This window comes from Rhododendron vialii, chromosome 4a (genome assembly GCF_030253575.1).
Source record: "Rhododendron vialii isolate Sample 1 chromosome 4a, ASM3025357v1".
Taxonomy (NCBI): domain Eukaryota; kingdom Viridiplantae; phylum Streptophyta; class Magnoliopsida; order Ericales; family Ericaceae; genus Rhododendron; species Rhododendron vialii.
This window is the reverse complement of record NC_080560.1, coordinates 3,232,287-3,258,040: the sequence shown is the minus strand read 5'-3', so window position 1 is coordinate 3,258,040 and position 25,754 is coordinate 3,232,287. Positions and strand designations below refer to the sequence as shown.

At 37.5% G+C, this 25,754-nt stretch overlaps 1 protein-coding gene across 1 annotated transcript; it reads left to right on the top strand.

Annotated features, from left to right (window-relative positions):
• Window positions 1-19,458: 19,458 nt before the first annotated feature.
• Window positions 19,459-23,716, top strand: LOC131323330 (NAC transcription factor 56-like). Its single transcript, XM_058355065.1, has 3 exons — window positions 19,459-19,752; window positions 20,999-21,306; window positions 23,060-23,716. The coding sequence occupies exons 1-3, from the start codon at window positions 19,569-19,571 to the stop codon at window positions 23,564-23,566; spliced, it is 999 nt and encodes a 332-aa protein (XP_058211048.1). The 5' UTR covers window positions 19,459-19,568; the 3' UTR covers window positions 23,567-23,716.
• Window positions 23,717-25,754: the final 2,038 nt, after the last annotated feature.

The following is a 25,754-nucleotide window of genomic DNA, read 5'->3' as shown; positions in this document are numbered from 1 at the left end:
AGCACATAAATTCCATGTGGTTTGTGGACGCAAGTATCCGAACACTGTACCTATATACGCGTATTGTACTTACATAAGTGCTCAAATACTCATATACTACAAATTAATACTTATATACATGCGTGTTTTACATATATACCCAACAATAGGGTTCTCCAAAATACTTCTCCATTGAACCCCTATCTGAAATCAGCACTAATCTGAAACATCAATCTGACATCTAAAGGGACTCGATCAACTTCCTGCAAATCTCAATCTTCTTCAACATGAGAGAGAGAGAGAGAGAGACTCGGTAGGGTGCCTTATTGTTCTGTGCTTAATTAGCAACCGGCGGTCAGTTCGCTAGATTAATCAAATGACGTGAAATAGGCACTAGACATTTAGTTTTGTCACTTTGTGTTTTTCTATCTTTAGCTTATGGGATTGGTTGTGATTCCCTTTCTTTGTAATCGGATGAAAATCTTGTAAGTGTTGAAAGGCATTTATATATGAATGAAATGTGCTTCGGAGCAAAAAAACGAAATCAAATGGCAGGAATATACATAAAACGACGCACGTGACCCTTGAATATAGCAATCAGAACCTACATAGTTTATACATTCATCTTCTATGCTCTGTAAATTTAAAGAGTATAAGAGGGTGTTTTGTCATAATTTATTTCATTACTCTCGCCCCGGAGGTGCGAGTTGCACATTCAATTAGTTTGAATGGAAAACCTAACAATGCACATATATAGGTCCACAACCACATGGAATTTATATGTGCAACAAAATGAAGTTCAAGTAATCCGTCCGTACATCGACCAAACCAAAGGGGGTCGATGTAAGTGAAGTTTGCCCTATATAATTGTATACGCAATAGCTAATGTTATTCATGTAATACATAGTGAAAACTGGTGTGTGGACTATGACTGGGCCGTGGTAAAAAATTTTGTTTGTTATATAAGTTTACGCTCTTGGGTTTTTTTTTCAGGTGTTGTGCGTGTGTAGCTCCGTGCATTTCTCAACACCTATCTTGTTCAAATAGGGAACAAGAAAATATTTGAATTTTCTTTGGTAGTCTGAAAATGTGCGAGTCATATATGGACCTAAATGTAGTCAAGTTTCAAGACAAATATTGTACTTCATGTAGGAATTATGAACACTTCTAGACAAGACTTCAAATTGCATGCATCCACATGGTGTGAATTACTAAGATTTAAGGTCTTTCCGTTCCCCTAGCTTAATAGCTAGTGATTCTACCAACTTAATAGCAAGCGAGCGAATGGAATCGGGGAACTGTGCAGGGGTGCACTATAGAGTTATAGTGCGCAATCCAAGTCGTTCAAAAAGTCATTTTAGCCCCCGTTCTTATGAACTTAACCTAAATCCGTGAATTTTGTTCTTATTTGAATTTTTTTCGCATTTATTTGCGCAAAACTTTTGTGGGTTATTGATTTGTTTCAATGAGAGGAATCGGAAAAGTAATTTTTTTTTACTTTTACCCAAATATTTTGAAAAATAACCACTTTTTAGGCCAAAAGTGAATTTTTGGACTAAAAAGTGGTTATTTCTAAAAATATTTGGGTAAAAGTTTAAAAAAAATTACTTTTCTAATTGCTCTCATCGAGACGAATCAACAACCCATAAAAGTTTGGTACAAAATTAACAAATGCGAAAAAAAGTCAAATAAGGACAATTTTCAAATTTAAGTTAAATTCATAGGAACACAGACAAAACTGTTTAAAATCCGGACCATTAATTATACAGATGGACGGATCAAATGCGCACTCACCTTTTTAGTGCGGTACTCCCGCACTAAAAGGGTCAAAGGAAAATGAAAGGAAAGTGACCAGGAAAATGAAAGGAAAGTGACTTTCTCTTGTTTGATACTTTCAAGAGAAAGACGGGAAAAATACTAGTAGTAGTAGTAAAAGAACATTGGGCGGTTGTAACTAACTTTCTCCAGCGGTTTGAATTCAAATCTACTTTCAGTTGCTACCATTACCCATTAGCGCTCGTTTTTCTTAATTTCCCTTTCTTTTTACCAATTCTTCAAGAGACTTTGTCAAGTTTTTCAATTACTTTACTGCAACTAATTTTCTTTTCTCTTCTCCCGACACTAGAAAACATACAGCCCATAATAGTAAGGGTTCGTTTGGATGCGAGATTAGGTTTGGAGGTGTTATATAAGAAGGATGGATTGGATAGTAGGAGGTATTAGTTAATAAAGAATGACTCACATTGATGCGCTGTTTATGGAGGGGGTATTAAATAGTAGATTGTTTGGATGAGGTATTAGAGAATGGGGATTAAATAATACTTTGTTTGGATAGAGGATTAATAGAGGGTATAAAGAAGGATGGATGATGTAAAATGGGTACCTCGGGTTGGGAAAGGGGGATTAGGAGGGGTAGATTCGTCCGAAAAAGAGGAGAATTTGGGGGGATCCCATAGCGACTGGTCGAAGGTAGCCCATCCCCAACACCCCCTCAGGCGGTATTAGGTGGTGTTGTGGAACACGGGGTGAAGGGAATACCCCTCCACGTTTGACTACCAAATGGGGTATAAGGGTGGGTCTCAAGTGTTAAAAGGGGGATAACACAACACCCCTTTATAATACCCATCCAAATAGGCCATAAAAGACTTCCCGTTATTACTTTCCATTTCTTTCCTCAAGTTCTAAACAGATTCTTAGATTATATATTCGTATTAAGATGAGCCTAACATATATAGTTTGGTGTATGGGCCGAGGTGGTATGGACCGTGTTATTGATATTCATGCATCGACATTTTATGCGAAATTTTACATTTTCCCCAATAGTTAACATGCCAAGCAGTAGGAATAATATATTTTTCTTGATAAGCGCCTCATGAAGCGTAACTGTGCTAGGCAGGGGCGTCGTGGCAAAACGAAAAATTAAACTGGAAAGATATTAAAGGGAGAAAAAAAAAAAACAAGGAGTAAGAAGAGCTCATGTTTTTACGGATATTTAGACAGGTCATTCTTCTCAAATCGATCAACGAAAAAACTACTCATTCCATCCCAATTTGTTTTTGACGTCCACTTTTGAGAATCCACAACTTTTTTAGGAAACATAATTATTACACCTAAAAGCATTCAATTTTTCAATATTTACCCTTTTAACTTTTTAAAAAAGTTACTTTATTTGAAAAAAGCAAGGGTAAAAAGAACGTTTAGTTCATTAAAAAATCAAACGGACAAATATTCTGGGACGTGAAAAAGTCTAAAAGTGAACAAACAAAAGTCTAAAAGTGAACAAACAAATCAGGACGGAAGGAGTACCATTTAGAGGACACAACTTGACTATTGTCATTAGCATATAGTTCGATCAATAATATAGCGGAAGTGCAATCACTTATGTAAATAACCTGTCCAAAAGAAAAAGAAATAGTCATAGATATATACTCCATATTATACATGAACTGGTTTAGAAGAACAACTAGAATTACTCAATGCCCAGACGTACACTATTCGGTTACCGAGAAAACAACGAATTACTCAATAGCGTCGGCCACACGTTTATATGAAATTCATACACTTATTAGTCACGAACCCCACGAAAACGTGTGGGTACTGTTAGTGTCTTGGAGCAATATGTGGCCGGCGTGGTCACTGGTCCGGGAGACAAGAATAAATTAGACTAGAAGAAGAAACTAAAGTTGGTCAAAACCGCTGAAATTAAGCAAAATCAAAAATCAAGTCACGAACTATTTTGACTATTTCTCATGTCAAGTCAGCTTATTTCTGAGTCCATAGTTAGAGAGAGAGAGAGATTTGGGGTTAATATTTCTCTCTGTCTCTCTCTCTCTTTTACAAACATGGGATCAGTAGCTAGTAGTAATTGTAAAACTCTGGAAGGAAAACGGAAGAGTAAGGAAGGTAAGAGGAGAGCACAGAGGAAGGCCTGCCTCTAATTATCCGGTACAACGCGCACCCCATTACTTCCATCATCTCTCCCGCAAACCGCATCATCGACGGCCGTAAACCAAAGGCCCACAGCCCCACCACCGCCATCACTATCTCTGCTCCACAGCTGATCATGATATATAATTGCTTGAATATATATCTCTTTCCCTTTCAATTCATTCATCCCCCGGCCCCCCTCCCACTCTCTCAATCTCTCTCTCTCTCTCTCTCTCTCTGCAATCACATTTGTATAAGTAGCTTGTTTGTTGTGAAGTAGGAGCTAGTATCTGATTTTTGGAGCTAAAACCCTAGCTACCTTGACCAAGATGAGCAACTGCCAACTACCAGTCTCAACCTCAAACTATATATTCAGACAACAATAATACTCGAGCAGTAATAAATAACTAGTATTGCGGCCTTACGGTTAGGTGGTACGGAATTTGGTAACGACAAGTTAACGGTGGTGTTCTTACTACTTATGTGAGATGGGGACCGTTTGGTGGAGACCGGAGAGGAAAGTGCAATTTATTCTTTTACTACTTTCATGTGATGAGAGTTTTTTAGGGGGGGAAGTTGAGAGAAATTTTTCAGTGCGGAGCTGGCACCGGCCACGTGGTGCCGAGTACGCATCTCGACAGTTCAAATATTTTTTGAACGGTTCATATCTGTTTAGACTTGAAGGGAGTGTTTTAATAATTTTACACTCAAAATACATTTAAATGGCCGAGATGATGTTCGGCACTGCGTGACCAGTATCCACCCGTACTGAAAAACTTTATGGAAGTTGAAGACTGAGTGGGGCCTTATTAATTATAGACCTCTCGATCAGTGGACCAACCATTAATTATCTAGTTTTTTTTTTCTTTTTTTCTGGGGAAGCCAAGTATTGTTCAGTAAATAATGGGTGACAGGTCCGTGTCACAGAACGCATGCACCATGAGTACACCATGGCATGGTACAGACTAATTATTTTTTTGTTTCCACGCAAATGACGGAGTCGTTCATTTTGTTTCGAACATTATTATAATGGTTTTTACAAAAATAAAAAATTGATTTCGGCATTCCATTTTTTTTTATAATGACACTCTAGAATTTGTCTTTAGGTGTCTTGCTATGGATAATTTTTTACACTAAAAGATAAATTTTGGAGTGTCATAATAAAAAAGTGAAGTGTCAAAATCATTTTCCTTCTACAAAACATAAGTATTATTCGAATATAGATAAGACTTTGATCAATTTCTGTCTTTGCAAATTCAGATATGAACCCAAGGTGGTTACCACACAATCCGATATAAATTTGGTGTACACCAAATGGTGTACTCATAGTTTTTTTGCTAGCTAGTTTTGAACCAAACTTTTCATTACTTTTCACTAACAACGTTCTATTTTCAATTTGATATTTATGGTGTTGCTTTTAGATAAATATAAAATCTTATGGAAATTCACAATGTCTAACTAGTTTGAAGTCCCTTATTTTTTTGTTTGAGAGTACATGCAAGAAACCTCCAATAGCCTAATCTAAAGAGGTAATTTGAAGTTTTTGATTGATACTCCATCCGTCGATCCATTTTGGTTGTTCATTTTTGTTATTCGTGTCGTTTTTTAAACGCTTATATCTCCTGATCTACAATGTTTTTCATAATTTTGAAAACTTGTATTATAGATCTAATCGAGAACTTTCAAGCAATATCCATATCGTATATTTTTGAAGATTCATAAGCGTTTGAATGAAAACTGACACGAATATCAAAAAATGACAAATAAAATGGAACGGGGGAGTAATATTTATTATTTACCTTTGTCTCAAAATTCCTCGGCACTCTTAAAAAATGAAAAAAAAATGTCCTCAACACGCTCTTCAATAAATTTTTCTCTCTATCTATCTCGACTCATTATTCTAAAAAGACTTCCATAAAAAACCAAATTGTACAGGGGTTAAGTGAATGGGTCGTGCAATCGAAAGGATGGAGGATGGGCCTTGTTCATTCACCCTCACTATACGGTCCACTCAATACTACTGGGCTATCGGCCTTTCAGCTTCATTACTACTGGGCAAAAGGAAGGAAAAATGATGAGAAAATGACGGTCAATAACGTGTTTTGATAATTAATACCCGTCAATGATTACTATAGTTGGCCCAATACGCAACGCCATAAAGAATAAATGCTTATTTACTTTCTCATGTCTATTTAACCAAATCTTTAGGTTCCGTTCAGTTGTCGAAAATGTTGTTGGTAAATTGATTCCAAGGAAAAGTGAAATGAGGTGAAGTAAAGAAAAATGAAATTTATTTTTCATTTGTGTGTTCAATTGACAAGAAATTTTGCACATCAGTGAAATAAGGTGAAGTAAAGGAAAATGAAGTTTTGCGCAATAGTGAAAGCGTGATCACTGTGAACGATTCTTTTGCGTTTTACATGTCTTTTAGCCGCAAGTAATTATATTTGGCCGCACATAATTACCCTTGGCCGCTTGTAATTACATCTGGCCGCGCATTATTGAAAGCGTGATCAATGTACACGATTCTTTTGCGTTTTACATGTCTTTTGACCACTAGTAATTACACTTGGCTGCACATAATTGCCTTTGACCGCTTTTAATTACATTTGGCCCCGCATTATTGAAAGCGTGATCAATGTACACAATTCTTTAGCGCTTTACATGTCTTTTGACCGCTAGTAATTACACTTGGCCGCACATAATTACCCTTGGCCGCTTGGAATTACATATGGCTGCGCATTATTGAAAGCGTGATCAATGTACACAATTCTTTAGCGCTTTACATGTCTTTTGACCGCTAGTAATTACACTTGGCCGCACATAATTACCCTTGGCCGCTTGTAATTACATATGGCCGCGCATTATTGAAAACGTGATCAATGTACACGATTCTTTCGCGTTTTACATGTCTTCTGGCCGCTAGTAATTACATTTGACCGCTCATAATTACCCTTGGCCGCTTGCAATTACATCTGGCCGCGCATTATTGAAAGCGTGATCAATTTACACAATTCTTTCGCGTTTTACATGTCTTTTGACCGCTAGTAATTACACTTAGCCGCATATAATTACCCTTGGCCGCTTATAGTTACATCTAGCCGCGCAATATTGAAAACGTGAGTGATGATCACGCGTTTAGGAGTTGATGAAGTTGGTGGGCCGGGTCTGGCTTGCGTGAATTGGGCGTTTCATGTGATTTGGGCCTTTGGAGGCTATAAATACGGGCTTAACCTTAATAGTACTTTCTATCATGTTGGATCGATCCTTTTGTTCCGAATATATTCTTTTAGTTTTTTTTTTTTTTTTTATCTTCAAAAAAGTTTTACAAGACTACACAGCCAAATCGGCTTGAGAAACAGAAACAAGAGAAAATGGGGGCACAAATTTCTTTTAGGTTTTTCGAATCAGAATTAATTCTTTTACTCCAGTTGTTAATTCTGTTTTTGTTCTTTGTCCTAATTAGTTTACCTTTTAATTTTATTTCATATATTTCAAATATTAACTAGAGAAAAAAAATCTTCGTATTCCTTTTTTCTTTTCTTTTTGCCCTTGACAAAACTAAACAGATCAAATAACTGAACCTTTTTCTATAGTTTTGACAAAATTGTGAGCATAATATAAGTAAATCACATTACTAATAAATTCGGTGAGTCGGCATACAAAAATTCACGAAAATAAGAATATTCAAAGAACTGACACAAATTGGATATTGGAATAAAATACCACTGATGTGCATATGAGCTTACTTATGGTCTAATTTTGTGACTAAACAAGAAATTACACTTTCTTTAGGCAAGATTTATTTTGCATGAAAGTGATTCTCAATGAAAAAGTTGAACTTTTGGGTTCTAAAATTTTTATGAAAACTGAACAAAATAGATTTTTTCATTCTTTCCTATTCTTTTCGCGCAACTAAACGAGGCCTTAGGGTTACCAAGTAGAAACTTTTCTGATGGTGCAAGTAGAAACTTGAGAACTTTATCCTACGTCATTTCCAAACAAATGTCTCTTTGGGTTTCTATTTGTCCTTCACAATAACATTGGCATTATAATTATCATTTCTCATTGGGGCACCACATACATTGGACCGGGCTGGGTTCGTTTGGGCTCTAGATAATAGGGAAAATAAAGGTCCAGGACATGCTTTAATAATTAATACTCATTAAGAACATTTTCAGCATTAACATATGTTCTCAACATGTTCTTGGCGGATATTAATTATCAAGACATGTCATTGACTATCATTTTCCTTAGATAATAACAAGACTTGTGGTTGTGGACAGGACAGGCTAGCAGGCCGATATGCATCTCCTATTTCTCATGAATTATGATCACTAATGGAAAACAGGCTTCTCTGTCGTTAATTCAACCCACTTTGATGAAATAGTTACATTTTTTTGGCCAGAATCTTTCTTATATTTCCATGATAATATCCAATTGGATGAGAATAAAGTTGAATATTACTGTCTTTTTTTAGATAAGCATTGTCTTATTTATGCAGGTTATGATGCTGAGCAAAACCAAATTAGGTTAAACATCGAAAAACATGTCATCATAGCTCACTAAGGGCCACCAATTAAGAACGAAGAATCACACACACACACACCAACGGAAGAGGATCATTTCCGGTCTCATCGCGCACTTGGAATGTCCTGTTGAGCACTTTGTGCGATCTTTCCGAACCCACTTTGATGCTCGCGCATGTTCCATTCTAGAGCTCGTCAGTAACATTTACGATGCCAAAAATCAAATCGATTGCATCTTTGATAGACACATAATTGCAACACAGTTTGTTAAAAGAAATGAATTCCAAACCTGGGTTTGAATCTTTTTATTTATAGGTAAATATGCTCTGAATTTTCATCAATCGATATCCGGTTAACGTGATTTTCGAAATGGTTAATTTGAGCTTTGAAAAATAAACTTCTTCAATCATCAAAATAAGCTGGAAAAAGAGCCCAAATTGCTCCAACCGGACAATCTAGTTCCACGATGGGACGAGAGGATCAACTCCTCCTTTAGGCCCCTTTGGATTGAGGGATTTGGAGACAAAGGAAAAGAAAAGAAAGGGTTAGAGTTTCTTGTCAAATCACTCATTTGAATTGGGGTATTTGGATGAGAAATGGCCAGATAGGTACAAAAATAATTTTTTTTGATTGGCTCGTCCCCTTTCTCTCTCTCCCCCAATCTCAGAGAAAATGATGAGATTTTCTAAAAATAAATTTTTTTTTTTGGATTGTAGTAACATTTGAATAGTGATGCTTTTGACTTCTTGGATCATTACAGTGACCAAAGTATTTGTACTTCTTCTACAAAAATGGCAAAGTGATTAGTGATATTTGCTAATTATTTCTACCACACAGTAACGTCCTAAACCAAATCAAGAGCAGCCAATTAATTAGTGAAAGCAAACGCATTCTCTAGTTTTTTTTTTTTGATCCGCAACGCATTCTCTAGTTGGTCAGTACGCATTGTTTAACCCGGCCCCAAGGGCTTGGCTTGAGACTTATTACGGATTTGCTCCCTCTTGCTGTCTCGGTTCGATTCCCTTTACCTGCAATTCCTATAACCACATCATCCCACGTGCAAGCATGTGAAAAGGCTTTGGGAGGAGCTGTAGAGATATTTTTGAGGTGCGTACAAGCTGACCCGAGACACCTTGCATTACAAAAAACAAATTACTAACTCAGAAACGACACGGTTCTTGGTATTTGGACTAGAATAAGGACAAACCTTAACACGGTTCTTGGTTTTTGGGTAAATGTCATAATTTTTTACTTTGTCGGTTCTTCTTGATGAAACGAATCAATAACCCAATAAAAATTAGGCTCAAAACTAACAAATGCGAAGAAAATTTGAATAAGAACAAAACAAGAAAAAACCCAAAAATCTAAAAAGGCCCTTAGCGGAACTTAGCCTTATGAATGTTGTCAAGAACTAGGGTTCTCTCTTTCTCTCTGATTCATGAAGAAATCAGGGCACACAAAGAGATTCAATATACATGATCAGCAACGATCGAAAGCTAATCCTGAAGGTGGCTTCTTCTTTTTTTGATCAGATTAACACGTCTCTTGATTCAAAAAAATCTTGAATTAAATGAATCAGGCACAAAAACACATATCGTTGACAACTACGTACAAAAGACAGTAGTAGTCCTCTTAAGGATATCTGGGTTTCGACAAGTTTTTGGTGCCAGCGGATACCGCACACGTGCTACCCGTCAGCGATCTCAGCCGTCCAAACATGTTTTGAACAGTCTGAATTTTAGAGAGCGAAAAAAAAGGAGAGAGTGGTCGGGTGAGGGAAAAGAGAGAAAATAAATTTGGACCATCCAAATCATGTTTGGATGACTGAGATTACCGACAGAATCCGCCACGTGCTACCCGCTCAGCACTTAAAATCTCCTGGGAAAAGCTTCAAGAGGATTCAAAAGAAAGTAATAGTCCTCTTAAGGATATTTGCTTACCCTGATTGCACCACCACCCACTATCCCATGTCGTTGACTGTTGATCATGCTTTGATTTCTATGTATCGAAAGCCCTTATCTAGCTAGCAAGGGGTCCTTCGGCTAAAAAAGTTATGTGATTTATTTTATTGTTTTTATTTATTTTTTTTTTTGTATTTATTAATTTTGCATCAATTTTTTGAGGATTATTGCTTCGTCATGTCGAGAGGAATCAAAAAAGTATAAAATTACAATCGAAATTGAATTTTTTTTTGAATAAAGACGAAAAAATTGCCTTATTAGCTTATTTTCGTCGTTATTCAAAAAAATTTGGATTTCAGTTGTAATTTTTTACTTCTTAAATTTCTCTCGTCATATCAAAGCAATAATCCTCAAAAAATCGATGAAAAACTAATAAATAAGAAAAAAAATTGAATATGGACAAAAAAAAAAAAGTCAAATGGCTTTTTTAGCGGAAGGACCCCTAATCCTTAATAATCTTTTTATTTCTATGCTTTGATTGGTGAGTTTGTTCCTCACACAATTGAGTACTATTGTTCTATTCTCGGGGTCATGCCGTGAGAAAGTAATTCTTGTGATTTCCCTAATCCCAGCGTGGGCTGCCTTAGACTGGACCCGGGAGGAGATTAGTTGAGGTGCACGTAAGCTGACCCAGACACTCTTGACTATGGAAAAAAAGAAAACAAAATAAAATGCCCTAATCTAGTTAGCTAGCTAGCTTGTTTCAATATATGCCAAACAACCCAGAATATCGCAATTCAATCTAGTTAGCTAGCTAGCTTTTTTATACCGCCGGTGTAAACATTTGTTTTCTCCAAATTAATTATATTGTGCCATGTTTTATTGATTGGAACCACTGTTTTGCAATGTGGCGCGATGTAATTGATTTGGAGGAAATAAATATTTATACCGGCAGTGTAAAAAATTTATTCTCATATAATAACTATATATAAGCGTAGCACGATGTGATATAATCGGATTCAAATTTCTGATTTTCTTGTTATTAATAATTAATTATTTCAACTTCAGCAGCAACTTGGACTTAATCAATTTAGGTCAACATGTTAAATCTGGTACTCTCATATGATTCTTCTGCTTTTGATGTTTTGAATGTGCATTTGTGCCCCCTTGATATGTAGGGTTCCACTAAACTATAGGGGCTGATCACCTCCATAATTTTGATGTAACATCTTTTAGTACCACGATACCGTGAATGTAGTACTATCAATCCGTGCGATTGAAAGACGTCAGAGTGAATTATTTGTTGAGGGTGACAGGCTTTTAACTCGATCGGTCACTTCATTAAAAAAATACGTCTTACGTACGTATCTGACATCTGTAAAGCATTACATATATGGCGTAAATGTTTCGCATTCACGTGTCCAAGGTCGCAGCCGGTCTGCCATTTTTGTAATGTGAATGGGTGTCGAAAATAGTACTTGGCCCTTTAGTAAACTCAGAAACGCAACCCTAAATGCCCTCATTTTATCATCTTGAGTCACGACAGTGATGGCTTCAAATTAAGCACAAAAACGTTACAAACAAAACGAGGTACTTTAAGAATCAAGGTTTCCTCACGTGCTATATACTACAAAAGTCTACAAAAAAAAGTCTTATTCAAATGATGTGACAGTGATATTTTTAAAGTCATGAGCACAATTGCGGATGAACCAACTTAAAATGAAATAATCACAAAGTCATGCGTACGAAAATTTCGCATACGAAATGCGTTTTCTATACCTTCAGTCATGTGTGTGCACGTGGCATCTTCTCTCTCATGGATGTGGAGAAAGGCATTATTGGATTAGCGATGTGCTCGTTTTAATTTGTTGGACTAATACAAAAGGTACGTACCCAAGTTGGAGAGGTCCCTAAAGTCTATAAATTATCGAAATTCTAAAGGGGTCGCACCTCGAGCTTGTAGCTCAAAACCAGCTGTCCGAAACTTCTCTCCATTTCAAGTACAGTAACTTTACCAAACATGGGATTGCGTATTGGCATGAACAAATATGTGCAACAGACTATGAGGCAATTAAACTAATTGATCACATGTTTGATCGAGGTCATGCAATTGTGACTTTGCCGGAAATCTGTTAGAAGAAGATAAGAGGAAGAACGCCTTTTGTTATGGCGGAATTCTTGGACCTGTTTTATGAACTTGTTTGGCAGTTTTCGAAAAAGGATTTTCTCCATGATATATACACACACACACATATATATACACACACACACACACACAGAGTCTGGATCCCATAAGGGATCCAGCACGGTGCTACTGTGCGGGACTCCCCTTTCCCGATCGAATTACGACGATCCGAGCCGCACAAAGTGATCAGAACGTGATTTTAAGGGTACTCACGAGAAATCAGCAAAAAAAAAGATCGGGAAGGACTGATCCGAACAGCTTTTTATTGAACGGTTCAGTAAATCACTGCTCGGATCAAGCCCTTCCCGATCATTTTTTTTGCTGATTTCTCGCGAGTACCCTTAAAATCACGTTCTGCACACTTTGAGCAGCTCGAATCGTCGCAATTCGATCGGAAAAGGGGAGTCCCGCACGATGAGGCCGTAAGGGATCCCTTATGGGATTATACATACATATAGTCAGTCTCAAATGAGGTGGTCCGCATTTTAGTTAAAATGCGGACGGACTCATTTCTCCCACTTTCCGATCAAATTTCAATGATCCGAGCCGCTCAATGTGTTCAGAACGTGATTTTAACGGTACCCACCAGAAATTAGCAAAAAAATGACCAGGAAGGGCTTCATCCGAGCAGTTTTTGTTTGAACCGTTCGATAAAAAACAAACAAAAATTGCTCAGATGAAGCCTTTTCCGGTCATTTTTTTTTTGCTGATTTCTCGCGAGTACTCTTAAAATCACGTTCTAAACACATTGAGCGGCTCAGATCATCGAAATTCAATCGGGAAAAGGAGGTCCGCATTTTATTAAAATGAAGTGGTCTTTACGGGAGACGGACTGATATATATATATATATATATATATATATGGTACTTATATTTATGTTAAGGTCCAAATTAAATGAAGCGCGCGGTTGCCGCACGTAACGTCGTAGTCACCCACTTGTAGTTCTAAAGTAAAATTATCTCATTTTTCAATGCAAATTAAATGGCTTGAGTGATATGTACTCCTAAACTTCGAGAAATGTCAACCAACAACATGGAAAGGATGTGATACGTAATGTGGTTATTTGTTGTTGTTTTTCCGATACTTCGTCTCTTGTTATTGCTATAGGGGCTGGGTGGTTGGTTTCAATTTGAATTTTTTTTTTTTTTTTTTGGTGTGGCTGTGTCTGAGGAGCTTCATTTTCTTTGTTGGTTTCTTGTCAATGTTTCTCTTCAGATTTCAGATAGCTTTGCTTGTCCTTGCCCCCTTTAATTTTATCGTTCTCCCCAATGGGGGGGGGTGGGGGGTGGTTGAAGGGGAGAGAGGGTCGAGAAATGGCCCAAAAATGTACTCCTATTTTAAGTGGTGTTGCACAAGTGTTCATAGAAGGTTATACTAATTTGGCCTCAGTACTTTGCATGTCTAGAGGAAAGCTAAATACTCTATATAATTCAAGTGATAAATTTGGTTATTTAAATCACTTTGCATGTCTAGAGGAAAGAAACTCACGCGAGGGTCAAGAAAAAAAGGTACAATGAGTCAATGACCATTGCTTGTTTTCTGCTCCGTCTAGCTACTTAAAAAATCGACTCCTTTGCACTGCAAAAAGTTTTTGGGGCCACCTCATGTGTAAAAATTCTTTAGGTTAGGAAAAGCTGGTGGGGACTGGAGAGATTAGTCTTGTGATGCGCGCAAGCTGACCCGAAAACCGCTCTTCAATACGAAAAAAAAAAATGTTAGAAATACTGAGTCATTTCTACCAATTAAAGACAACATAAATGCCAAATGTATTGGCGATAAAATCCTCCAAAAGAAGAACACATATATGTATTATCAAAATTTCTAAAACGAAATTTGACACAAGATAGATCACAAAATAATACAGTACATTCACACTTTCATGACCACGTGTATTTGGGTACCACATTTTGAGTATCACGTGAGGCATCACCAATGTATTGATACAACGTGCTTTATTGTCATGTAGTGGAACACATTCTACCAATCCAATAGTGACACATCGCATGGTATCCGAAATGCGATACCCAAATGTGGTCATCATGGTATTGCTCCACAAAATATTGAATACAACAAACTCATAAAGCACAAGTTAGGCAATTTATATACCTTGAAATCAGTGTTATAACGGGACTAGTACCCTACTTTTGATGACAAGGTATAAACTTGAGACTCTTCTTCTTTTCTTTTCTTTTATAACCAGCTCAATCCTACCACCTACTTGCAGAGAGCTCCTAATTAAAGTTTGGGCGAAAGTACTCCGTATGGATTAATCCCAAAAGAGTTGATAATACCTGAAAAGTTTCGAACGTGAAATCTAAGAAGAAAACTAACCCCTAAGTCGCATGACGATACGGCCAACTCCTTTGATTATAAACTTGATGAGCCTTCTGACTCGTAGCTAGCTTTAGCAACCCACATGGATTAGGGACAGTATAACCTTCCACGTTCAAAGTGGACCAACAAAATCAGAAAGATCAAAGAATATGATCATAAATTAGGCTAGCTAGGGGATATCCTAAAGTACAGACTTTGGACACATTAATTAGTACTATTGATAGGATCTCTTTTTTAAGTCATGGCATGCTATGCTTAAACTAAAGTTCATTATTATTATTATTATTATTTTGAGTTCCTTTGTGGGATCATATGTAGGGACAGACATGTGGTGTCATTATAAAAATAGCTAAATCTATGTTCAATGTAAAATATGCATGTTTCGAGTCTTTCGACATAGAACAAACTTTCTTGACCCATTCACTCCAAAGAAAGTGCATGATCTACGCACACGTCTTTAAAATAAAGCTTCAAACACCATAGTATCCGGAATCGTTCGATGCATGTGAATCCATGTGCATGAAGCGGTTTCGAACACATTTATGCCCGGAGATGTGTGTGTAACATTGGTCCTCAATCCAACACTTGTTAGAACGGAATTGGTATGGTACGTACTAGCACGAAAGTTGATTATTTTTTAATAAGAGTAATATATATACACACACACACACACACTTAGGATCCAATGAGGGATCCCGCACGGCCTTACCGTGCGGGACTCCCCTTTCCCAATCAAATTGGGACTATCCGAGCCGCTCAAAGTGTGCAGAACGTGATTTTAAGGGTACCCGCGAGAAATCAGCAAAAAAAATGATCGGGAAAGGCTTGATCCGAGCAGTTTTTTTACTAAACCATTCAATAAAAAACTGTTCGGATCAAGCCCTTCCCGATCATTTTTTTTGCTGATTTCTCGCAAGTACCCTTAAAATCACGTTCTGATCACTTTGAGCGGCTCGGATCGTTGCAATTCGATCGGGAAAGGGGAGTCCCGCACGGTAAGGCCGTGCGGGATCCTTAGGAGATCCGGACTGTATATATATATATATATATATATACATATACAGTCCCCTTCAGGTAAGGGCGCTCTTACCTTAACAAGGTAAGGGCTTCCCTTTTTCTCTCTTTTCCCGATCGAATTTCGATGATCCGAGCCGCTCAATATGTTCAGAACGTGATTTTAAGGGTACCCGCGAGAAATCAGCAAAAAAAAATATTAGGAAGGGCTTCATTCGAACAGTTTTTATTTGAACCGTTCGATAAAAAAACAAACAAAAACTGCTCGGATAAAGCCCTTCCCGATCATTTTTTTTGCCGATTTCTTGCGAGTACCCTTAAAATCACGTTCTAAACACATTGAGCGGCTCGGATCATCGAAATTCGATCGGAAAATGGGAGGTCCTTACCTTAACAAGGTAAGGGCGCCCTTACCTGATTGAATCTGTATATATATATATATATATATATATATATATATATATATATATATATATATATTGAGAGAGAGAGAATATATACACGTTCATGTCCTCGTGATGAAAATGATTTACTAAAATGTATAATCCCTCCAAACTCAATAAAATTTCATTTGCCCCCGTTCATGTCCTCGTGATGAAAATGATTTACTAAAATGTATAATCCCTCCAAACTCAATAAAATTTCATTTGCCCCGCTCCCTTCTTATCAAATATATACCTGCATCCGCCAGTATCATCAACAACATTGTTGAAGGTTACTGTTACTTACATTAAACATGGGCATGCCAAGAGTATCAAAAATCCTGTTTAGTCAATAGGAGAAACGGGCCTTTACTATTTTTTTTTATTCGGCAAAAAAAGATTTTATTAACCTTTGAAATGTAACAAAGATTAAAAAGATCATAGGCATACTGGCAAAAACGCCACCGAAAATCACACCCAAAGAAAAGCAAGATACCAACCAATACACCGTAAAACACCAAACAACCTACAACCACAAAACGCCAAATTCCATACAACGGGCCTTTACTATTAAGCTTGTTGAATCACTTTACGAACCTAACGTAGTACCTTTTTTTTTTTTTGATCGGCAAAAATCTAACGTAGTACCGGTAGTCAATAATGTTTATGACTGTGTCCCAATTCTATATACAAGAATTGGACTACAGGAAATGACACCGGCCAATTGGAACATCTGATGATGAAACACCGGCAATATTGGAGTCCTCCGGCCCACCCCTCCTGTCTTGTGTCCCAATCAACACCGTACCTAGCGGTTCCTTAAAATTACCTCAGCCCATCAAATTCGTTTGCTCTTTTCCTTTTAATTAGTACAAGAGATTAGAAAGCAGCTTCCCACTTAGAATTGTCCAGAAGACTATAAAAGTAGTCTTGATGATGTAAAATACTACTGCTTTCTCTTCTAAATTAACTGATTTTCTTCTAGTGTTGGTGTGTTCTATTTCTGTTTTGTTGTATCGGAGAAATTTTTGGGTGCCGGATGGGTACCATGTGGTGCCCGTTAGGCGCATCTGGGCCATCCATTTGGGTTTTGGACGGCTCGGATTTGAAAAGAGAAGAAGGAGAAAGAAAGAGGATAGAGAGTGGTGGCCGGGTGAGAAAAGAGAGAGAGAGAGTTTCAATCTATACCGTCCAACACACTTTTGGAGGCCCGAATGGGCTGCGTGGGCACGGCCACGTGGTACCCACCCGGCACCCAAAAATTTCTAGTCCTATTGATATAGAAAGGAAAAAGAAAGTTTTTTTTTTTTTTTTTGGTAACGGAGGAACAACTCTACAGTCAGGCCACTAAATGGAATACCAATCATGGCCTGCCACTTACTTCAGGGTACTCACCCGGTGAGGAATCAAACCCCAAACCTTGATGAGTACTTTCAAAACCTGAGCATCCGCCCGAATCACTGAAGCAACCCCTGAATGCGTAGAAAAAAGAAATAAAAGTTGTTTTCGCTACTAGCACTCAAGCTAGGTAGAATCCACACAAGTAATGAAGTTCGTTATTAGGTAGCAATTAAGTTAACCCTTGGTAACCACGAGGGCTTGGCTGGGATTCAGGGGTTTGGTCCTTCCTGAAATTTCAGATTTGAAATCTCTGGAGTGTTATTAATTTTTTTAGAGCTAATTCATACAGATTATTCCGATTTTAGTGGGGCTCTCCGCAAGTGGGTGTTGTGATTGAACCTCTAGAATTCTATCTCTCATAATATAAAATGTACCGTTGCGAGTCTTATGACTCCTACATTTGAGAATACAAGTACCGACGTATCATTTATAAATAAGATCACCATAAAACCATGTACATTTTTGAAATGTTTTTCTAAAACTATCTAACCACCGTCGTCGTGTTTGAATCTTGAATATTTGAAGAAATATTGAATGAGAGGAAATTTGCTAAAACAATATATAATTTAACTTTTCTTTTTCTTGTACAAACGTTTGCACAAATTCATAATCCAAAGTCAACTTATAAACACAAAAACCTAACCACTGATCAAAATATCACAGCGGCATAATCCGAGTGGAAAATTCCGAAAACTCGTGTAATTAAGTTTTATATTAAAAACCAATATACTTTCGTGAATTAAACTTCAAAAATTCTTTGTACGAAATAAAGAACTCATGATCGAAGAACTATAATTTAGCGTAAAGAAATTCAAAAACTCATGTACATAAAACTTTATTTTTTGTTCCGAAAACCACACAGACTTTTTATAGGAGGGAGCAACATGGAACGGAAGAAGTAGCATTCACACCGCAAAAAGCAATTTCTTTCTAGTTCCCTAGTTCCGGTGAAGATAGCTTACATATCTTTGATTGATCCGGAGAAAAAATTAGTCGCGTCGCTCGTAAACTGATCCGAAAAGCTATGACTGTTTGAAAAAAAATAGTTTGCATTATCTCCTCCCAACAACCTTGTCTATTGGACCCGACTAGTGATACAGAATGGTAAAGGTACCAAAAATGCACATTGCCATTCGGGACCCACTTTTGAATTCCCCGCGAATCTTATCTGAGTGAACAGAGCGGGGTGTCGAAGGGCGTGACATTTTGAAGGGTAAAAATGTTCCCCGAGATTTCTTTCTCTGTCTCATCATCTCTTTTCTGTCACCTTGCAGGCGCAACATGTCCCCACACACTCATAACCCACGTGTCAACATCTTACCCACCTGGAATGACACGTTTCGACCACTTAATGGCTCAAACCTCAGTTCGCAAAAAATCCCAATCACGTAATCATCGGCTCGAGGATCAAAAAAAATAGTCTTGCTATGGTCACTGGACTGACGATAAGTACATTAAAAAATAAAAAAAATATGTAATTCTGTGTATTTTTTGCACCCTTTAATACACATTTACACACTTATTATTGTCAGTTTAATGGACTGATTTTAGAATTTTTCAAAAAAAAGAAGAAGTAATCATCGGCTCTAATCACCTGCGGCCGCAGCCTCCCTACACGCCAGTCCATTCAACCGTCAAATGACCAGTATACCCCTCTGCTTTTCACGTGCCCCGCAGCCATTGGCTCTGGCTGCAAAAATCAGATCGTACCGGATAACAGCCGCGTGGTAAGCCGTACCTATAAAAGATGGGTTTTGCCAACATTTTCAGCTAACCATTGCACACATCGATCTTTTCCGATCAAAATTTTCAGAAAACTGATTAAGGGTCGATATTTATAGGGAGACTGATTAGTAATTAGGTGTATATATATACATGGAGAGTGCGGATTCGTCGACGGGGTCGCAGCAGCCGAACCTGCCGCCGGGGTTTCGGTTCCACCCGACGGACGAGGAGCTGGTGGTGCACTACCTGAAGAAGAAAGCGGCTTCGGCTCCCCTCCCGGTGGCGATCATAGCCGAGATCGAATTGTACAAGTTTGATCCATGGGAGCTCCCGGGTAATCTAGGGTAGTTTAGATATATATAATTTTGTTACTGCATCTCTCGCATATATATATCCGAATCATCTTACGTATGTCTCGATCAATCCTCAGCAAATATGTGTCGGTGTACACATTAATCCCGAGCTCATATGTGATATGTCTACTGATATATAGATACACGATTACTTTTCTTCCATAAAATTCGTCCAGAATGATATGATCGTAAAGCAACAACAGTATAAATGTTGATTTTTTTGACGAAAATTCTGTTTGCACGAGTCATGACATAACTCTCTCTCTCTCTATTATCGTACAACTCGTGGGATGATGATATGCGAATAGGAAAAGTGAATAGTAAATGATAATGGGGAGAGATTTTTCAGTGCCGAGCGGACATAACTTACGTAGTATTTGCTCGGGGCATCCGAACCGTCCGATACACTTTTGGACGGTTTGGATTGAAACTCTCTTTCTCCTCTCACTCTAATATTTTCTCTCTCCTTTTTCTCTCTTCAAATTTGAGTCGTTCAAACACTGAATGGACGGCTCGGATGTGCGAGCAAACACCACGTGGTACCCACTCGGCACTGAAATTTTTTTCGATAATGGATGGCTTATGGTTATCTTCTAATATTCCTCTTCTGAATCATTGCGATGAAAATCTGTACGAATCAAAAAAAAAATTAATGCAAAATGATGATTTTGTATAGGATAAATATATGTGGTCGAATATATAAACTATAATAAAAATCAAGACATGCATAATGATTTATGATTTTATAGTCAAATATTCACCAAAATGGTGGCTTTATTTCAGATATTCCACTGCCCGGCCCCATCCTACTATTATGATAAAGTCTTCATAACAAAAGTTGGTAAAACAAACAAAAATTAGGGGATTGATTTTTTTCTCTCCCCAATTTGTTAACCGTATTCTCTTTGGCAGTGCGAAAATTAATATAACGTTGATTTTTGCACTTTTCAAATTTTTTATTTTTTTTTGTGGAAGACACTCCCCGAATTGTTAAATTTGGAGAGTGCGAAAATCAATATGGAGTACTTGATTTTCGCATCTTCCTTGGGAGTGCGGTTAAATTAGTGTAACTTTATATTAAAGTTAAGCCTATATAAGTATATCAACATATTAAATTTTTAGCCGTACAAATAGCACCTTAGTCGATCAGTTGTTTGATTATCTTTTCTTTCTTTTTTTAATCAGAAGTTGTTCGATCATTTACTATTAATATCCAAAATTTTGCAGCAAAGGCCACGTTCGGCGAACTCGAATGGTATTTCTTCACTCCAAGGGACCGGAAGTACCCGAACGGGGCTCGGCCCAACCGGGCAGCGACTTCTGGATACTGGAAGGCAACCGGGACCGATAAGCCCATACTCACCTCCGGCGGAACTCAAAAGGTCGGGGTGAAGAAAGCACTTGTGTTCTACGAAGGGAAGCCGCCAAAAGGGATCAAAACCAGCTGGGTCATGCATGAGTATAGGATAGCCGATCACAAACCGAGCTCGAAGCCACCAGGTTTCCTTGCTGGCCACAATAAAGGCTCCTTGAGGGTAAAGTATCATTTCTACTTTCTAGTATTGAGAAATTACTACTCCCCTATTCCAAAAAATTTTGTGCCTCTTTGGAATCTAATTCTTTAAGGGGACAAGATACGAAAGTCTTTACTTTTTAGATTCTAATTCATTTTTTCCTCCGCGCTGTTATGTTTGAATTTGAATATCGAGATGAAAGGCGAATAAGGAACGGGTTGAAATCTTTTCTCATTGATTAGTCAAAATGGACAAGAATCGTGAAACATCCAAACTAAAAGGAAGGGGGAGTATTACTTTTGGTAGTGATTTTTTCCCGCCCTTTTTACAATTCTCACTCCTTTATTTGTTTTTACGTGATTGAAATTACTATTTTACCCTTTCATTAGTTTGCTTTTCACACGTCGATCAAGAGAAATGTAGTAAATTCACATGCATAAAAAACAGTACCGCGGTTGGGGAAAAGAAATGTGAAAATCAATTCTCTATTACATTTATAAAAGAGCAAAAACATTTTGAAGTCGATCGCGCGATGTGCTTATCTCAATTAAGTTAAAGTGCCTATTTTGTTCACTTTAGTACGTAGATTTATTGACTTACATGGCAAGTTGCGTTTCAAGCATGACTTAAAGTCGACCACCTTTAAGTTTATGATAATTCTATTTTAACATGATTTGTTGTACTACAAGATTTGTCTATTTTTTCAAATTAATTGTCGTGCTGATCATCTAATACATCAATTAGAGCTGGGATGCTGCCGAGTCGCTCCCTGTTGAGCGGTTGATCCGATCGTTCATCTCGGTACTAACGGCTCGCATCGAATATACATGAGCGCATACCAATCGCTACAAATTTGAACAGCCTATTACGTACTCGGTTAATTAAGATTAATCCACTCTACAGGAAAATGCTTGGCAGCATCTCGATCCCATTCCATCAATTAGTGCTTAGTGATGTATATATCATAAGTTGCAAAGATACTGAAAGAAGAAATGGTATACATCTCAATTTTACTTTATGACTATTTTGCCGACTGGACATGCACTTTAGTGATGTTAATCCTTTTTGCTTTATGGATAGATACGAGAGAGACGGAAGATGCTATCATTTCAAGCTTGTATGACTATTCGTAAAAATTTGACTCAAAATTCAAAAAAAAAAAAAAAACGTTGAATAAAAACAATCCAAAATTGTAAAGCCGAAATTAACACCAAGCTTGTATATATGACTCTCTATCAAAAAAATGTCACAGCTTCATAACTTTTACAAGATTTTCTTGACAAAATTCGTGCTTATAGTATTTCTCGGGTAAATTTCACTTTGACCCATCTGTGGTTCGGGCTTCGTTCGGATTGCCCTCTTTACTCTTCGAAATTAGCAAATAACCACCGTGTGGTTTATATTTAAGGACTAATTGAACGTAGCATTATTAGAATCGTTAGATTAACATATTGGAAGAAGAGTTGAACCCCTGACCTTCTTCCTGACACCTGTTTGCAACTTTGCGAAGGAAAAGGAAAGGAAAGTCGGGAGGAAGATATTGCAGCGGAAAATTATTTTTTGTTATGCTATTTTCCTTCTTGTTTCCTCTCATCAAACCAAACAAGAGGAAATCATTTTTCCTTCTTTTCCGTAGGTTCCAAACAAATTGTGAGTGCACCCCTATGCCATTCGGCCAAAGCCTCTTGGTCTTGGCATGTTTGTTGTTCGCTTGATTTTCTTGATTTATGAAAACTAATGGATGATGATAATCTACTTTGATTGTTTGTTTCAGCTTGATGATTGGGTGCTATGCCGAATCTACAAGAAGAACAACACACCAAGGCCAGTGGACCACGAAATGGATGATTCCATGTGCAATATGCTTTCAACCTTAGCACACCCAAAACCACAACCACAATTGAAAGCCACAAGCTACAGCCCAATGCTCGAAAACGCCCACAACATGCTCGATGAAATGCTAGACAACCAAGGAAGTATCAACCACCACGCTGGTTCTCTCTCAATGGTCACTTCCGGTACTTCTAATGCTCTGCCCTTGAAACGGGCACTCCCGTTGGTGTACTGGGCCGATGAGGACGAGGGTGGTACAAAGAGGTTCAATGAAGGTACGCGTAATGGAAGCATAGGAAGGACAGATGATCAGAACCTGAATTCTATCGCCACTCTGCTAAGCCAAATCCCACAAGCCACCTTATTGCAGCAGCAAACAGTGGTGGGGGATATGGGGGTTTTTCAACAACCGTATCAACTCCATGGCTTGAGTTGGTACTCTAATTAGAACAGTATTTGGAGGTGGCCGGGTTACCGGGTATAGCATAGATGCATAGTATATGTCTATATGATACATAGTAGCTTGAAGTCTGCAGAGGAAGATGTAGATAGGTATTATATTGCTATACTACAAATATGTGAAAATTTCTTTTTATTATGCACTCCTCTTTTAAAAATTTATGCTCCCTTTTTTGTTTTTAGTCGCGTGAACTTGCAGCATTACCCTTTCGTATGTAGAGGAGCGAACCAACGTACAAAAGGGCATTCGCGTAAAGTCATTGGCAAAGAAAATTTTTGAGGGCATATGTAGAAAAATGAAGTTGAAATTCATTACCCTAGTCAATTATAAGTACTATTCACACACTTGCCATTTCTTTTCTTCTTTTTTTTTCTTTTTTGATCGCACAGACTTACCATTTCACTAACCTTCTCTATACGTAGTCATGCGTGTACAAGTATGAATTATACTCGTATACGTATGTACTTTACTTTACCTCTTCCCTCGATTCGTGTACTTTATACTCTTGCTATAAACGTCCATATGTATAAAGGGAAACTACAAAGTGAAAAGATGTTGTACCCTTGATTTATCTTCTAAAGTGAATCTGTACTGTTAATTTACCTTTTCGAGGTACATTTCCTGTGTACCATTGCTCTTGTAAAACCTATGAAATTGAAAATCTCTCAGAAGGAAAATTCGATACTAAGATAAACAAAAGTTGAAATTTGTTCGCACCTAAAATCTAAAGTCTCAGTTTTTTTCTTCTCCCCCTTATAATGTAACCCTAGCATGATTTCTTCCTAGATAAAGAAAAAGACAATCTACCATTAAGGAATAGGGTTGAAGGTAACTATTGCAGAAAACTTGTTTCGAAAGGGATAATTCAATCACTCACTTGGATGCCTTGTTGTGATATTGCATCTCTATCTTGAAAGATGCCTTCCTTAACAATCTCTTGGTGGTCAGGTTCGAAATTTGACCATCAAAGAATTGATTTAGAAGTTTGCTCCCTCCTAAGTCTCAGATTCGAAATCTTCTACATGCTATTAACTCTCTTAGGGCTAGTCTATACAGGGCTTTGCCCAGACTAATTTAAACATGCTCTCTCTAGCGACTAAGATGCATTTAAGTTGGCTTGAATAGAAATTATTCAAGAACCAATCTTCGACCACGGCACTAGGCTTATTTTGGTTTACCGGGTTACTTAAAAAAGTAAAACAAACAAAACAAAACAAAACAAAACAACCATCGTTGTGATTTGCTCGATCCTATATATATGTATAAGCTATATTTACAACTTCTTGGATATATGATTATGGGTGTCATTTTCTTGCAACAATGGATAAGACAATGGCTAAATGTATTCCATTCCATGCATGATCACCCATGCACATTTCACACATATATATGTTGAGAAAATAAGAGGCTAACTACCTCACAAATGGCTTTTTCTCTTTGATGTCACCAAAACGAATCATTATCTTTGAAACCGCAAGAAATTAATATCCCTCAATTCCATATATACCTTTCCAAGGAAAGAGTACAAGAGAACTTTATAATCGTTACATTTTATCTGTGTGCTTAAATATATATGTATATATTATATTAATTTGTTTATATATATATCCCAGTAAAGATCGATATATATTGTTTGGAAACGATTACAAGAAGCAATAGTCCGTCCGTCATGCACAGGTGCACTGTGAGAGAGAGAGAGAGAGAGAGAGAGAGAGAGTTTTCTTGAATGAACTTATGGATTTCATTGGGTTGATGAAAATGCGTGGCCCATCATTCTGCAGAGTACGTACATACTTGAGACCGTTTTCTAAAGGCCCATTCAGATATCTAAACAAGCCACGAAAAATGGGTCTGTCACAAAATAATGATCAAATTCTCGGTACCAGTTTCATTATACTTAGGCCCCTTTTTAAGGTAATGTATACTGTGAGAGAATGACTTGTTTCGTAAAACGAAAAATGAATACTTAACCTTAGCGGAATAGGGCCTTATCGGAATATCAGCAGTTTATGCTGCTTTCATTTGATTTGTGTGGGGTTCATATCGGCTGCTAAAATGGTTTGAAACGAGGAAACCAAAGCCAATCCATTGTTTTCATTCATATTGAGCAAACAGAACTATCGAACGCAGTCACCTCGTGCATACACAGAGCCCAAAGGCTAGGTCTGTGTCACGC

What these genes read in the sequence shown, in the direction of transcription:
- LOC131323330 (XM_058355065.1), top strand. Translation starts at nt 19,569, where the DNA reads ATGGAGAGTGCGGATTCGTCGACGGGGTCGCAGCAGCCGAACCTGCCG. An exon ending in TGATCCATGGGAGCTCCCGG is followed by an intron (nt 19,753 to 20,998) that starts GTAATCTAGGGT and finishes AAAATTTTGCAG; the next exon opens with CAAAGGCCACGTTCGGCGAA. An exon ending in ACAATAAAGGCTCCTTGAGG is followed by an intron (nt 21,307 to 23,059) that starts GTAAAGTATCAT and finishes TGTTTGTTTCAG; the next exon opens with CTTGATGATTGGGTGCTATG.